Raw genomic sequence first — 15,108 nt, forward strand, 5'->3', positions numbered from 1 at the left:
AGTATAAATACGTATTTCATAGTTGGATTTTGCACAAAGAATTTTCCAAAGCTTTGAGGTATATTCTTTCACTGTTTGAAGAACAGAATGGAGAACCTGAAAGAGTCTGGCAACTCAGCCTGGCACTGCTTAACAGGATCCCAAGAACACCAGGAAACAGGAAAATGCCGTTATCGTGTTCTCTCTTTGCTAAGTTTTGAAAGCAAAAGTGAGCCAAAGGGAGGCTGGAAACTAGGGAAAATTCTCCAGGCTTGACATGAGGTTTCATTTAAACACTCTGCTGGGATACTTGCAACTCTGCAGCTAAGACCACAAAAAAACACAAGACCACCTGTGTGACTACCACATCCAGCCTTTGCCGTTCATCATGAAAAGCAATACTTGGTAGCTTTTATCTTTTATTATTTAAAGCGGATTGTCACACGGCGTGTCATATCCATCATTCTGTGCTCACTCTCACACTGAACAAGAGAAAGGAAAATTTGGAACACGTGCTGTGAATGCTTTAAAATTCTTTCAAAGAAAGCAGGTTTTGTTTGAATCAATCTCAACTGTTCTATCAGTTATTCCACGGGGAAAATATATATGTCTTCTTCTAATAAATTATGTGAATTTATGTGCATAGAAAGTGGAGAAAGTCATTAAAAGGTTTTGAACAGATTTTTTGCTAGTTTATATGTCCCATACAAATTACATTTAAATGTCTATTTGGGAAAAAAACATCTGCCCAGAGTAAGCTGACATTTTTCCTCTTTTTCCTTTTTGCTAATCAACCACTACCTGAGAAATTCTTCATTATGAGTAAAAATATTTGATATAGCACTTCTTTTCCCCTAAAGAGTCCCAAAGCAAACTCTGTGTATTGGGGTCGCTTCCACTACACTTCCAATACACTTCCACCACTATGGTATATTACTCCAGGGGCTTAAATCACACAGCAGTGAGGAACCTTCGATAAGAAATATGCAGACTAACTAATTTTCACTCAAAAAGACCCTTACGTGGCATTATCTGTTTAGATCTTCTGCATAATGTAGTCTATATAAACTCAACACTCCTTATAGACAGATTGTCTTGATTTGAAGATATCAGGTAGATCAGGATTCTCAGGTGTATCACTCCTACGCAGGCAGGAAACATCTTATCTTCTTACCAAAGGCAAGGAAGCATCTTCAATCATACCCACAGAGAAGAAGCACAGCTTTCAGACACAGACAGATCGCTTCACCTGCACTGAATCTCTAGCTTAATTTCAAAAGAAAGGGAAAAATCACTGCAACATGCATGGCACTGAATTGGAGGCTCAGTGTATATATGATGGGATTTTGTTTCTTTGCTGCCTAGATTCTCATCGGAGCAGTAATTGCCATGGGCTCAGCAGACCGAGATGGTCGTCTCCATCCTGGCGATGAGCTGGTGTACGTAGATGGGATTCCAGTGGCCGGCAAAACCCACCGATATGTGATTGATCTTATGCATAACGCTGCCCGAAACGGGCAAGTGAATCTTACTGTGAGGAGAAAGGTGCTACCCACGGGTGAGTGAAGGCTGGGAAAGGTGAAAGGACAAACAGATCTCAATGCTGGCAGCACACACAGGTGCTGCTTTAAAAAAATAGAGAAAATTAAAATCAAAGTGAATGTTTGTGTCATTTTGAAGAAAGAATAATTGTAAATATGTGTCCCATGTTTCTGTGACAAAAACACTACAGCTGAGTGTTGTTTCCTTCAGAAGTGGAAACAATATTGGCAAACCCGGTGTGGTGATCATGAGTGCTCTGGATTTGTTCCATGCTGTCTTGGTCTGTGCTGTCTCCTCTTGTCCACTTTTGGGACAAAACATTCACCTAAGTTAAAGCTGTTAAAGCTGACCGTGTCAATAAGCAATCAGGGAAAGGCTCTAAGACTGTTAACCATTTAGGGCAGGAACTCATTTCACTCCTGTATGTGTTAAAAGCCCATTTCTGGTCTCACTGATGTCATCTGGAATTTCCCCCCCTGACTGCAGTGCAAGTTGGCTGAAAACCTTTTGTAAGGCACAGGCGGCTCCTAGGAACAGGGCCGGATCCTCCCTTCAAGCAGACACATTCAGAAAATAAACATAAAACAATATGAAGATTTTGAAGTAAGTTAAACCTTTAGACTAGCTCGGTCTCAATTATTGAAAAACACTGGAACCTCGAAAAATGTGTGGCAGCATCTATTAAAGCTTTAATGAAAGAATTTGCTGCCGTTCCATTGCAACCTTTGCTTACAGGAGGAAAGAAGTTTATTTAAGAACTTTTAAAACGTTTGTGGTGAATACACTTCGCTGAGGCACCAGAAATGAGCAAAACCACGTTCCCAGCCTGTCCTGTCTTCTGCTTCCCCGTGCCCTAGATCCGCTGTCGTTGCCTGCGCCATTCCCCTTCGCTCCCCTGCCAAAAAGCCGCCCTCCCACTCACCTTCGTCTTCGCAGTCCCCCTCCCACTGCGGCACCGCAGATCCCTGCCAGCCGCGCTCTCGCGGGACTGACTTTCTTCTGTTACTGACTCCAGAGTCCTCCAGCCAGAAAGGTCCCCCTCCGCCCGGCACGACGCCCCCTCGCAGCTCCCCCACCACTAGGAAAATGGCCAATAACCAAGGTAATCCGCCGAGCGCTTGCGATTAGCACCTTTCCCGGGTCAGCCGGCTGTACAGGCTGCAGGCAAAATTAGCAAGAGGGTTAGCACAGAGCGGATGCCAGCCTTCGCTGCTGCTTGTTAAATATTAAATAAAAGGGTCTATTAGGCACTCTGGTCTCCCAGCACAGAAAATGAAGCAAGCTGGTAAAACACCTGAAGTTATTCTTGGGCCTTGAGAGTGCCACACCAGGGAGTATAGTGTGTCACTCATTCATGTTTAAGCATTTCGGGAGCTGAACAGGATTTTAATTTGGTGTCTTACAACATAAGCTTTGTGGAAAATTTTCTAAATGACTGATGTTGGGCATGGCTGAAAAACGCAATACTAAAGCATCAGGCCAATTGATTTCGTGTTAATTTCTCACTAGCGTGAATGTATACAACAGAGGGTTCTGGGGCTTTCCTTACCTGCCTGATAGCTGATGCACCTATCTTAGCCCTTGCCTGGAATCACCTTTTTGCACAGATACTTACCCAGATCTGGAACAGAAAATCACCACTCACAAGCTCTGGAAAACAATTTGATTATGAAAATGTGGTATTCGGAACAATGCATATTAAAATGACATTTTTTCACAGGCAGAAGGAAAATGTGATATTTCTGATGAATATCTATTGCACAGCTGACAACTGAATAGCCATTTAAACTTTTCCTCCTTTATCTTTCTTTTCTTATACTTAATGGCATTCAGTTGCATTCTTTTATGGCCAAGCCAGCTCTTGGTCATTCTGCAGGGTAAGATAATTTCCTTTCTGTTGCAGCCATACTGACATAAACAATATTCAGCTTTCTGAAACATGACAGCCAGAAAATGAGATCTCTCTTGTCACTGACTATGGCATTTAGTTGCAGATTTGGTTCAATAACTCTTGGAGATTTTCAATTCTAATGCAGGAGTATAATAATTGTTTGTTTTTCTTCCTCTTTATTCTCTCTAATCACTTTATTTCATAGTTGCAGACGGACTGCTAAAGGACACACCTGACTGAGAAAACAACAGCTTGTCCTTGGATGATGTTTATTTTATTAATATATACACACTGAAGGTCTAATTTGCAAGCTCTCTTCCTAGGATGTATGTGTGTATGAGTAAGCTCTTCACATGTTCAATAGAATGACTCTGCCACTCTCATGGCTCCGAACAGAAAACATATTACTTACAGTCATCCGAAAGTTCTGTATTAAAACTGTCAATAAATACTGATTTGTGTAAACAACTTAGATCTGCGAGTAATATAAATCTTTTTTCCCATCTGGAAGTGTAACTTTACTGTTTTCAATTGCCAAAATGCTAAAAAAGTCTGCAATCCCACAAGATTTAACTTGTTCCCTGTTCTTGTTACTATAAAGCAATTCTGAAGTGTGGATGGACTCCATTTTCACTTCTGCCCTTTCGAACTCGCCACACAAGAGCATCTTCAAAACCTTTAAATCACCACTGCTTCTGTCAGGCCACCCACAGAAAAACTATTTGTGATTGTTTTTCATTGTATAACTGCTCTGTTCGATGAACATCTTTTGAGCATGCTAATCAACTTGTAAGAACATTATGCAGCTAATCCTAATTACTCTATGTTAGCTGCCTGCTTAAATTCTTTTAATCCAAACACAAATAATTTTATATTGGATTAGACGGTCAAATTTTCCTCTTGATGACAGATCAACCAGAGACAAGGCAATAGTGCTTGCTAACGTTTTTGCAATCCAGATAGCCACTGTTTCTTATTTTCCTTTCCTCTCTCGTAGATAGCTTAGTAGTGAGTGTTCATGCTTGCTTTATCTGATTGCCCTTGAATGTTTTGCATAATTGTGTAGATTCCTGTCTCTCTGCATCTATTACAGCTCCTGTTTTAATACTTGCGGTAGTCTGGGCTATAGACAGTCAACTGTATTCATGTTGCATTAGCAAATGTAGTGTAAATCACAAAGCCACTGAGCAAGTCAGACCGTAATACTGGTGTGATTTATGTTGTAGGAGAACCATGCCCAGAGAATGGCAGAAGCCCAGGCTCGGTGTCTACGCACCACAGTTCTCCAAGAAGTGACTATGCTACTTATGCTAACAGTAATCACGCTGTCTCTAGTAGCAATGCTACACCCCCCGAGGGCTTCACTTCTCACAGCCTGCAAACCAGTGACGTTGTGATCCACCGCAAGGAGAACGAAGGCTTTGGCTTTGTTATCATCAGTTCCCTGAACAGGCCCGAATCTGGGTCCACAATAAGTAAGTAAATCACATTTTTCAGCTTATATTTTTCCAAGTTCACCCCTAATAAAAAAATAAATTAAAACCTGACACCTGCTAATTAATCACTGCACAGATTAAAGCTGAAGGGACTCTCAGGGTTGCTTTCAGGGGCACGATTTGTCTATTGTGTCTTGGACAAAACCAAAGGTTATTCTGGCCTCCGAGGTTCTGTGCTTCACACACTCATTTGGCTGTCAGAGTACGACAGAATTCACCCACAAAGTAGATTTTCTCTGTTCCTCTATCCCAAAGAGACACTCTGCAAGTAACTACCAGGGTTATGTGAATAAATTATTCCTCTACAAGCAATTGAATTATACTTTTGGTTTTTTAATCAAGATGAAGTTCAGGAACTTGAAATGAAAGCTGAGATCACAGCAAACCACACGACAGCAGCTGTCCAGTTAGGGCACTGCAGAAGCAAATGGAAAATGGGAAAACTGGTTAGACAGAGGTCCAGGGAGGTTGATTTTTTAATTAGCTGGACTATACATAGTATAAGAGTTATGACTGAGCACAGGGAGTTGGTGAATATAGTGTCAGAATCTGCCCTTAATGATTATAGTCCACTTTCTGTCCAGAAAGCTAATGTTTGCTGGGCTCAACTTACTGGTTTAATGTAGGCATCTGGTGCCATTTGAGATGTCCTAGGTACCTCTAGGGAGAGGTCAGGCAGATGTGACATAGGACCTACAGGAGACTCAGACCCTTCAGCAGTGGCAGCTGCAGGCACAGGGGTGCCCTTGGGAGTTTCAAATGGCATTTAATCAACTGTGAGCTGAGTCCCTTGGAAGGAGGAAGCATAAAAGGCTTTATGCTGAGAGACATCCACATCTCCCACCAAATCCATCTGAAACTGTGAATGCTAACCACTGCTGAAAAACCAAGACAAGTGAGAACATTTGTCATTTTGCAAGTCGCAGCCTAATGCAGTCCTTTCCATGCATTCAAAATATGTTTCGAAGGAGCTGTTCTTTTGCCCAAAACAGCTTCCTGAGGAAATAAAATAATAATTTCAACTTCTAGGGCCAAACTTCGCTCTTCTAAATTCATAACAGAAAAGCAGCTAGGAGAGTACTGGGAAAGCCATATCTCACAATAGCAAATGATCTCAGAAAACTTCTTTGCAGTATTTCATTACCATGCAGTTATTAAAAGAGTTGTTTTTCGTATTACCTCAGCTGAATTTTAAAATTCCATGATTGCCAGAATTAATACTGTAACAAAACTATAGATAATTAGCCTCTTGGGACTCTGGGTTTTCACTTTATTGAATGTAATAGCCAATTGGAAGTTCATTGCAGAAGATCAGACAAGAAAAAAATAATCCGTAGAGGACATTGAGAGACATACATACATATTAATCAGTTAAGTCAGTAATGAATTTTTCAAGAAAATTATTTCACAGATAGGGTTTGTGGTTGGAGGAGATGGAGAGGGAAAGAGGAGAGGAAGAGAAAGAAAAAATGACCAAGCAACCAAAAGTTCTGTGACTGGAGTATTCTGCTGAGGACAACAAACCCAGTTTCAAGATCCTGCTTTGCCTCCTACCCTCCAACATGTTCTTGAGGTACTTTTCTTTCTCCCCAGGCGACTACATAGGTAGCCACTGTTGAACCTCAGTTGAACACCTCCAATAGTAAATGAAAATTACAGTCTGCTGTGGAAGTGACAAGCGAATTTATTCAAATAACTGCACTGAATTTCAGTGATCCCAAAGAGCACTCAAATCCTAAGTTTAGAAGAACAGCAATGAACCAAAAAATGACATTTGCTGTAGACAATGACAGAACAGAGAAGAAATTACCCTTTCTATGTGAATTCTGTTCCAAAATTGTAGTAGAAAAAATAAGCTGAAATTGCATACACTGACATCAGTAATAAAAACAGGGTAAAAATCATTGGTTATTTGTAGTTTAAGGGAGGTTCATTTTCTTTACTTAATGTTTATTTGGGTGAAGTAATTTGGGCTGTATTAACAGGAGCATAGCCAGTACGTTGAGGGGAAATTATTATCACCATTTACTCAGCATTCATTAGGACCCGTCTAGAATACAGCATCCAAGTTTCGGGCCCTTTGGTAGAAGACAAAACAGAAAAACTTCAGCAGCAGCCACTGAGACTTCCTGAGTTCCCTTCCAGCTTAAGATAACCTGATATCCTTTGATTAAAATGCACAATTGGGGTAGAAAGCGTATTAACAGTAGGAAAGTAGCAACCGGATGTAGGAGGTGTAATGTCCAAAATACAGCTCACATCAGTATTGAAATATGGATCTGCGTGGCACCATGTCAAGCACCTTGGTAGTGACTCAATTCTCATAGCAGTAGTATGTTAATTTGGTGAAATGTTGTACTATATTTCCAGTGTTTCTGGTTTCAGAGCCAGTGCACTTACTGCCAGTTCATGCATCTCCACGTGGCACAGAATGATGCTGTGCAGACAGATCCTAAACATACGCAGTTAAATGTTAATGTAGTAACTGCAAGGCAACTCTGAAAGAATCAAAATGGGCAAAATAGGTCAGAAAAGGGAATATCTAGTGCCAGACACTACTAGGAATAGCATAGCCTAAGAAGTCCTCTCACTGGGAGCATCCTCAGGGCAAAGTGAAGAAGGGTTCCTTTGATTTAAGAATGTTTGTTTTGATAACTCTATTCCCTTCTCTACTTTCTTGTAAAAGAAAAAGACTTGAGGACATGGAAGTGTAAGTATCATCATCACTTTTACTCAAGAAGGCAATTAATCATGCACTGAAAGTATTTTCCTCTTTCTTGAAATCACACTTATACACTATGTTTTACAATCCAACAAATTACAACAGCTCTTGCTCAGTACAGGAGCATGAACCTTGTGTCACTAGGTGCTTGTGCTTCAAGCACTGTTAAAATTGAGGTAGTCATTCAAACAGAGTTGCTACTAGCCTCAGAGCTGCAGGTTCATGGGTTTGCTGCTTTGCAGTTGGCCCAAAGCTCAAGGCGTTCCACAAAAACTCATCTTCTGGGTGTTTGCCAGGGGAGTTGAAACTAGCTCTGGCTGTGAAGCTGCAGGACCGCCCCATGAAGTCAGAGTAGCAGTGCTCCAGCTGAGTCTCATACCCCTTTCCCACCGTCTCTGATGGGGTGTGCCCTGTGCTGCTCCCACGTAGCCTATTAGGAGTGCGTCACGCTCCCTCTGACCTGGAAAAGAGCCACGAAAGGCTCAGGGGCTCCCAGAATTGAGGATGTCATTCTTGTTCCAAGACGCTTAAGGTCTTAGTCAACTTTTCACTCAACATGCTTTGCAAGGGGTTTGTGGTTACTGTTGATTTACAGACCTGCCTTTGCCTTGCAGAAATTTTTGAAATACTGAGTGCATTTTTTTTACTCTTGGTACAGGCACAGAGTAAGGGCAGACTACAGCCATAATTAGAGAATGGAGTATTTTTTCACATTTTGTGATAGGCAGCACTGTAGTAGCTGTCATTTTAATAAATTACTATTAAGTAGTTTGGAGCCAGCTTTTACATCTGGATGTAATTTTGACTTACTGTTACTTGCTTAAACATCCAATTCTTGTAGCACATTTCTTTTCCTGTGTTCTATAATGGTAGAAATTTTGTCTCCCCTTTGTCAAAGCACTGCTTGGGATGTTCTCTAATCCAGCACAGGAGATTATCTTGCTCCAAACTACACTTCTGATGTGGGGCAGATCAGGAGTGGAAAATGAGTGACAAGGATTGAATGAAGAGATTTCACAGAGCAAAGCAGGGGCATAGACAAGGTCAGCCATGCTTCAAAATTATATCAGTAAAAGAAGATAAAGTGGATAAATAAAGAACTGTGTTTGAGTGGTACATCCAGGAGCAAGTCGTTTTGGCTAGTGCAGAGCTCAGAGGATCTTAGAGTGCTAAGAGATTAAAAAAAGAAAATTCACCTGGGCAGGCTCCTGACCTGTTCCTAATGAAAGGATTAACTTCCACTGCCCCTAAAACATATTATTATGCTTTCCCCAGACCCCATTCCAACATTAAAAGGTGCTTTGGCTCCCATCCCTTCTCCAGACAGGCCACCTAAATTTGACCTTACTCTGTGCTTTCTTTAGCTATGCAGGCTACACACAGTTTATCAAAATTTTGTCATTTCCAGTGGTATTTCTTTAAAGGACTCAGTGTCATGTTCCCAGCTGAATGCCTGGAAGCTAACTCTAGTTTTTCACTTTTAGTTTGGGGTGGATCTGGACTGATATAACCTCGCAGCTCTGTGGAGATCTTCCCAGGCAACTGCCTTTGTCCCCCCAACATATGAACATCTTTTAAATGCCCTGGTTCAGTGGCAGAGTTAAGTGGCTAAACTGAGCAAACTACAGCCTATTTCTGAAATCCTGTCCTGAGGTATATCTTCATGCTTGCCCCAATAAAAATACCTGAATTGCGTGTGGTTCTGTGAGGAAGGGCTCCCCCGGGGCTGTCCCCACCAAGTCCCCAGCATCCTGCAGCATCGCGTGAGGCTACGGAGGTGCAGCTGTGCCTGGGGTGGCATTGCCTCACACGACATTACTGAATGTCACATCACAACTAAAAGATGGAAACTGAATTAATTAATCTACCGACAGCATTACGTTTGGGAAAATACTCAATAGTGTGAGTCCTTGTGGTAAAACTCCATGCTTGTGGGGTTTTGTAGGGTATCAAGATAAGTTCACTGTCTGCATCCCACGGAAAAGCACTTGCAGACAGCTGGAAATGGCCAAAAGGAGATTGCTGGATGAATTTGTCCCAGAGCTTTATGGAGTACACTTGTCCCTGCCTACTTCATATCTTCCTGCTGCTTTTACTTCATTTCTTTGGGATGCAGCTCCCTCTAGGAGAAGAATTTGTGATCCCCTGTAAATCTCCTAGCACCCTAATTTCTGTAGAAAGAAACCATGTGTTGTGAACAGATCTCATTAACTGGCAACTTCTAGTGAAATTGGAAAATCAGCAATATTTCCATTAATTTTAGCGCAGCAGGTACTGTCAATTAGCACAGCTATAAAGTGTACACAAACTGAAAATACAGGCACAATCAATAAACAATTTTTAAAAAATTAAAGGCAGACGACTGTGCATACTTGCTACAATCTTCCTCCTGTTTAGCAAAAGTGGAGTTGTAGATTTAATTTGCCCTTACGCTGAGTATGCCAATGACTGCTGGATTTTCAAAACGTGATAAAACAGAGTCTAATGAAAGAAGTTTCTCTCATTTCTCAAAACGTGCAGTCTTAACTAAAAACCATAAATCCAAGATAAGCCTCTGCTGACTGCAGAAAACAGCATTCTGAAGTAAGTCCCATTCAGCCCCAGAATTTCTTTGAACTCCTTGCAGCTTAGAGATAAAAACCAGCTTATTGATCAATGATAACTGTGGGATCTGAGACAGTTATTTGTGCTGCAATTTCACCCATGCTTCTTCCTGGGTAAGATGGTGCCTGGGGACACAATTTTCTGTGACCAATCTGCAAATTCTGAAGAAAACAGAGCTTTGGAAATGAGGTTGTCTGTCTACCCCAGCTTGAAGATCTTTGGAACAGAGCAGTGAAAACCCACCTGCAACGTGAGTCCCCTGTGGAGGATACTTGTGACTTGTGAGCAAAGAATCTGGTCTCCCACTTCTACTTGGCTTTGATATTCAAGTTTGAGCTGTTCTTCTGCCTCTTCAGCTACAACAACACACTTTCTAAGCTTTTTTAACTGATAGTATAATTTGGAGCTAAAAGAAATTGTTACATGATTTAGTTTTTCAAATCAATATATGCAATTAATAACAGTGAAATAACCTTAAGAAGTGAAAGGGATTTTTAATATCACTGAAAATACATTGTTGCAGTTTGCAGGCATGAAATTCTCAACTGGCTTTTTGATTTTTTTTGGAGAAAAAAGCATGGAGGATCTTAACCACATCAGTCCCCTCTCTAGACGACTTCTGTCCTCCAGCATGCTCCTGAACAAGTCATCTGGACTTAGTGGTGCTGCTCTTGTGTTTTCAAAGGACAAACTCCGCCAGTTTTCTTAGTACAAATCTGGGAAGGGAATCAAGGTTTTTCTGATGATTCCACAGGGCCCATTTTGCTTTCATGAGAAGCCTGAATTAAAGTACCTAAGTTCCATTATTTTTTTCTTAGATCTTCAGATTTCTAAGGTATGTGCACTCCTTCCCACCTAGCTTCTTATGCCTGTGCTACGCAAGTAAATATGCTCCATATCAGCACACAATGGGATGTTTCAATTCATAGGTTCATTAACCTTATAAACAAAAGGGATTATTGTCATCTGCAACTATGCAGCATGTCACAGATTTCTATTTTCCAAATGAGTGTCACATAAAGTAGCCCATCAATTTCAGGAAAATATTTTATCTTGATTCTAATATTAGTCCTGATAGAAAGTCCATCATACTCAAGCTTCCCAAATTTTAGATATATTCAGTAGCAATGAAATTACAGATGTTTACTTTTAATATATTCTCCCAATTAAAATCTGATATGCTGGAGCCTGCTGGTTGAATGAAGACTCTTGCACCTTTTGAGAATTGAGGATATAATAAATATTCATGTGATCAGCTGTATAGCACTGAAAAGGACAGCTGGCTCAGGAAGGTTCATTTCCTTGGTTTACTATCTATATCCATCAACTTTAGAAAAAATTGCAAGAATTTATCTGCCAGAGGGTTTAATAGATAAAGTAGAGGTTTTATTTTTTTCCCCTTAACTGATCATTTTTGACATTTAGTTACTATATAGGGGAAAAAACAGGAAGGTTGCTTTCTACAAAATACAGTCTCGACAATTATGACTAAAAGTACTGAATAGGTGTAAAAAAATTTCTTGATGTAAGCCAGAAAAATATTATTTGTTGGTAACATCTTCTTACAATCAGCTATTTCCAGCATATGGGTCTCCCAAGTGAGGAGAAATCATTTTTATTTCCAAAAAGCAAGAGGCTGATAGAAGTATATGGTGTTAGAAGCAGTATCTGTATTCAGCAATGGCTCTGGATTTGTGTACAGCTGACCCAAGCATATGGACCCTCGGGTGTAAAGCCACAGAATTTACTCTTTGTTTTCTATGACAAGAAGGTGTAGGAAGGATGTTCATTTGGATCATGGAGAGTAAAAGTGTGTGATTTTATCAAGTAAAAATATTAATATAGAGAAAAATGTGAATTTTTAGTTATCAGTAAGTTACTGAAAGCAGACCCTATCCACTTTCTAAATGCAAAAATGTCTTTTAAATAATTTTGTCTCTTAATTTTTTAATTTAAGTTCTCTTTTGATAATGAGCTTAGAGCTGATCATTGCACTGCCTTCCGGGAAAGCATCAGCTGCCAGTGCTGGCTCAGTTTGTGTTCCTGAACAAATGCTGTAAATACCTGAGGGAGATTTAGAGGGAGAGGTTGATGGTTTCAAATATCTTAGAAGCTTTGGTGCTTTCAGGATTCAAATCTCCCTGAAGTCACCAATTTTTCATAAAACACACTGCAGAAAAATTAGATCCGATTATAAGGTCTGTTGTTAGGAAATGCTTCTGCAGCATTGCTGTTCTCTGCTAGGTTTTTTTGGATCTAGAATTCCAACTTCTGCCTTGGAAGAATTTTTTTTTCTTAAGGTAAATATCCATATATATCACTCTTAAGTATCGCATTTTGGATGACTTGATAGTATTAGAGAAAAAAAAATCTATATATCTGTTTTGAAGGACTGTATGTTTGATATACATACAAACTGTATCTCACTGATTTCCCATATTTTCAACAGTTAAAGAAACTTTTATAAATCCCTGTTTACCATAATATTTTTGCTTTGCAGTCTCATCCATTGTGTAGTCTGAGAGAACTAAGAAATGAATTGTCTTGCAAAAGGGCAGCTTGTTTTCTGTGCTCACTTTTAGCATGAATAATAGTATTCTTAAAAAAAAAAAAAAACACAAATCCAAGAGTTTCTGTATGGCCTGCTAATATTAAGTGCTTCTCAGGTAACTCTGTGTTTTGAAATAAGTGGATCAAATTCTCTGCAGAGTCTAATCCAGGCACGTTCTGCCACTGTTCAAAATGTACATATGTTTGGAGAACAGCTTGTGGCGCATTCTTAAAAGAGGTGTGAATAGATTAGTAAAAATTTTTAAGGGCGAGTGGAATCATTTGCCACCAGTCAAGTGACCTGGGACTTCCTTTAAAAGGGTACATTATTAAATGCTCTGCTTAGATCAAAACAAAACACTGAAGGTGCAATTTAAGAGAAAATATGATGTGTTAACAAAGCCCTAATTAAATGCCAAACATGGGAGGTTTCTTCCCCACAAGAGACCTGTGATGCTGGGAGAGACCGAAGAGCTGCAGAGCTCCATGGTGTCCCCGGCCGTGACCAGTGGCAGAGAGGACAGCACCTACAGCAGACAGGGACCTTCCCCAGACATCTCCTCAGCTTTGGCAACCAGGACTTTCTGATTTAATCAGCAGTGGATCCAGCCCTGTGAATTTGCCTAATCCCTTTTTGAATGCATTCATTCTTCTGGCCCTCCAGGAGGTTGCCCCACCTGCTCTTCAAGCCACAGATAGCGAGCTCAGGGACTACTCCTTCGAGCAGAGACTGTGTTCTGCTTCTGACTGCCGTGCTGTCTTTCTCTGAATCTTTGCTAGCTCAGTGCTATGATTTTTGAGATGAGGATACTGAAACTACCAGGGATACTCAGACTTTAGGTGCACAGTGGTAACTAGCAATATGTTGTTTCATTTGCTATTCTTTTTCTAACTCTTGTAATCCTATTTACTGTTTTACTGAGTTTATGTTTTAGAGAAGTAAGCACACTTATTTCAAGATCTCCTGAGTGGTAATAATCAATTTAGGGCTCATCTCTGCTTAAGCTCAGGCAGGGTTATTTTTTCCCTGTGTGCATCATCTTGCATTTCTTTTCATGAGATCTTGTCTGCCACTTCACTCAACCCACTCGGTACTGACAGTTTTACAGCTCTTCCACGCCTGTTTTAGATGTGACCATTCTGAATGATAAAAATTCTCCATTATGGAAATTCACAGTTCATTTCTACCTTTGTTCCTTAGCTTTTACTTAATTAATCCCCCATGAGAGTAGCTCCCTCTTATCCCTTCACAGTAAGTATTTCACCACCAAAGACTCTTAAAAATTGAAACTTTTCTAACATATTCTAAGTAGTTCATATTTTCATGAACAACCTGCACGTCAGATAACCTGCACCCCTTAGAAGTACTCATGCTTGTAAATAAATCCTTAAATAACTCCTCCCCTCCCAAGGCAGCAGCAGGGACCATGGTGGCCAGGTTATTGTGGCTTAGGAGGGGGCTCAGGCAGAACTCCACTGGGGAGAGCAAGCAGAGACCACAAACTCCTCGGGATATTACTGGGAGGGAAGGAGCCAGGAGACCCAGGAGATAAAAACTTCTCATATTATCCAGAAATGCCTAGAAACTAGCTTCTGCTGAATGGCTGAGACTTTCGTTAGTAATTCACTGGATTTGCCCATAAAAGCCTGATATAGCATACCAGTGGTCTCCTTTGCAGACTCTGATACAGATGCAGGTTCCTTCGGCAAAAGCGTTCCACACCCACTCTTCAGCAAGGTCGTATGACAGCACATTGCACCAATACAACCTCAGAAGAGGAGCATTAAATGCTGAAAAACAAAAGTGCAGTAGAAAAGGTGCCTTGACAGACACGAGCTTTGTTCTGAAAGTCACCTGCTGTTGATCATTTCATAGCATGGCAGGATGAAGGGAGGGCAGTGATACCAAAACATTTAGAGTCAATACCTTTATCAAGAAGGTAAAGGCCGTTAGGCTTAAGAGGAAGAGAAAAGGAATACGAAGTTCCCCCTCTTTCTCCCTCCCTTCCCTTTTCTCAGGATTTGGAGTAGAATCGGACTTTCATGGCTCTCCCACCTCCAGCACTGATTTTAGAAGACATCTCAAACGTGCAGACATCTGCTCTATTCACTTGTCAGGTGCAAGAAGTCCAACAAAAATTGTTCTGCCAAATTAATTGGATTTCCACCCACCCGCCTCACTGCTGAAATGATGCCTTTACTTAATTATTTAGGCTAGCAAAAACATCTTCCTTAGGGTTAGAAATGGCAAGCATGGGAATTTTAACTATGGCATCTTGGCCATAATACTTCCCTTTCTTTCTTCCTACTAAATTCTTTCATAT

At 40.6% G+C, this 15,108-nt stretch overlaps 1 protein-coding gene across 1 annotated transcript in view; it reads left to right on the forward strand.

The window, feature by feature from the left end:
- The window catches only part of MAGI2 (membrane associated guanylate kinase, WW and PDZ domain containing 2), a 765,547-nt gene that overhangs the window by 699,229 nt on the left and 51,210 nt on the right, over window positions 1–15,108 (forward strand). The window contains exons 15-16 of the mRNA XM_059815959.1: window positions 1,345–1,537; window positions 4,639–4,887. Coding sequence (XP_059671942.1) covers window positions 1,345–1,537; window positions 4,639–4,887 — 442 coding nt within the window. The remainder of the gene's footprint in view (window positions 1–1,344; window positions 1,538–4,638; window positions 4,888–15,108) is intronic.

This window comes from Gavia stellata, chromosome 4 (assembly GCF_030936135.1).
Source record: "Gavia stellata isolate bGavSte3 chromosome 4, bGavSte3.hap2, whole genome shotgun sequence".
In the NCBI taxonomy this organism is placed as follows: domain Eukaryota; kingdom Metazoa; phylum Chordata; class Aves; order Gaviiformes; family Gaviidae; genus Gavia; species Gavia stellata.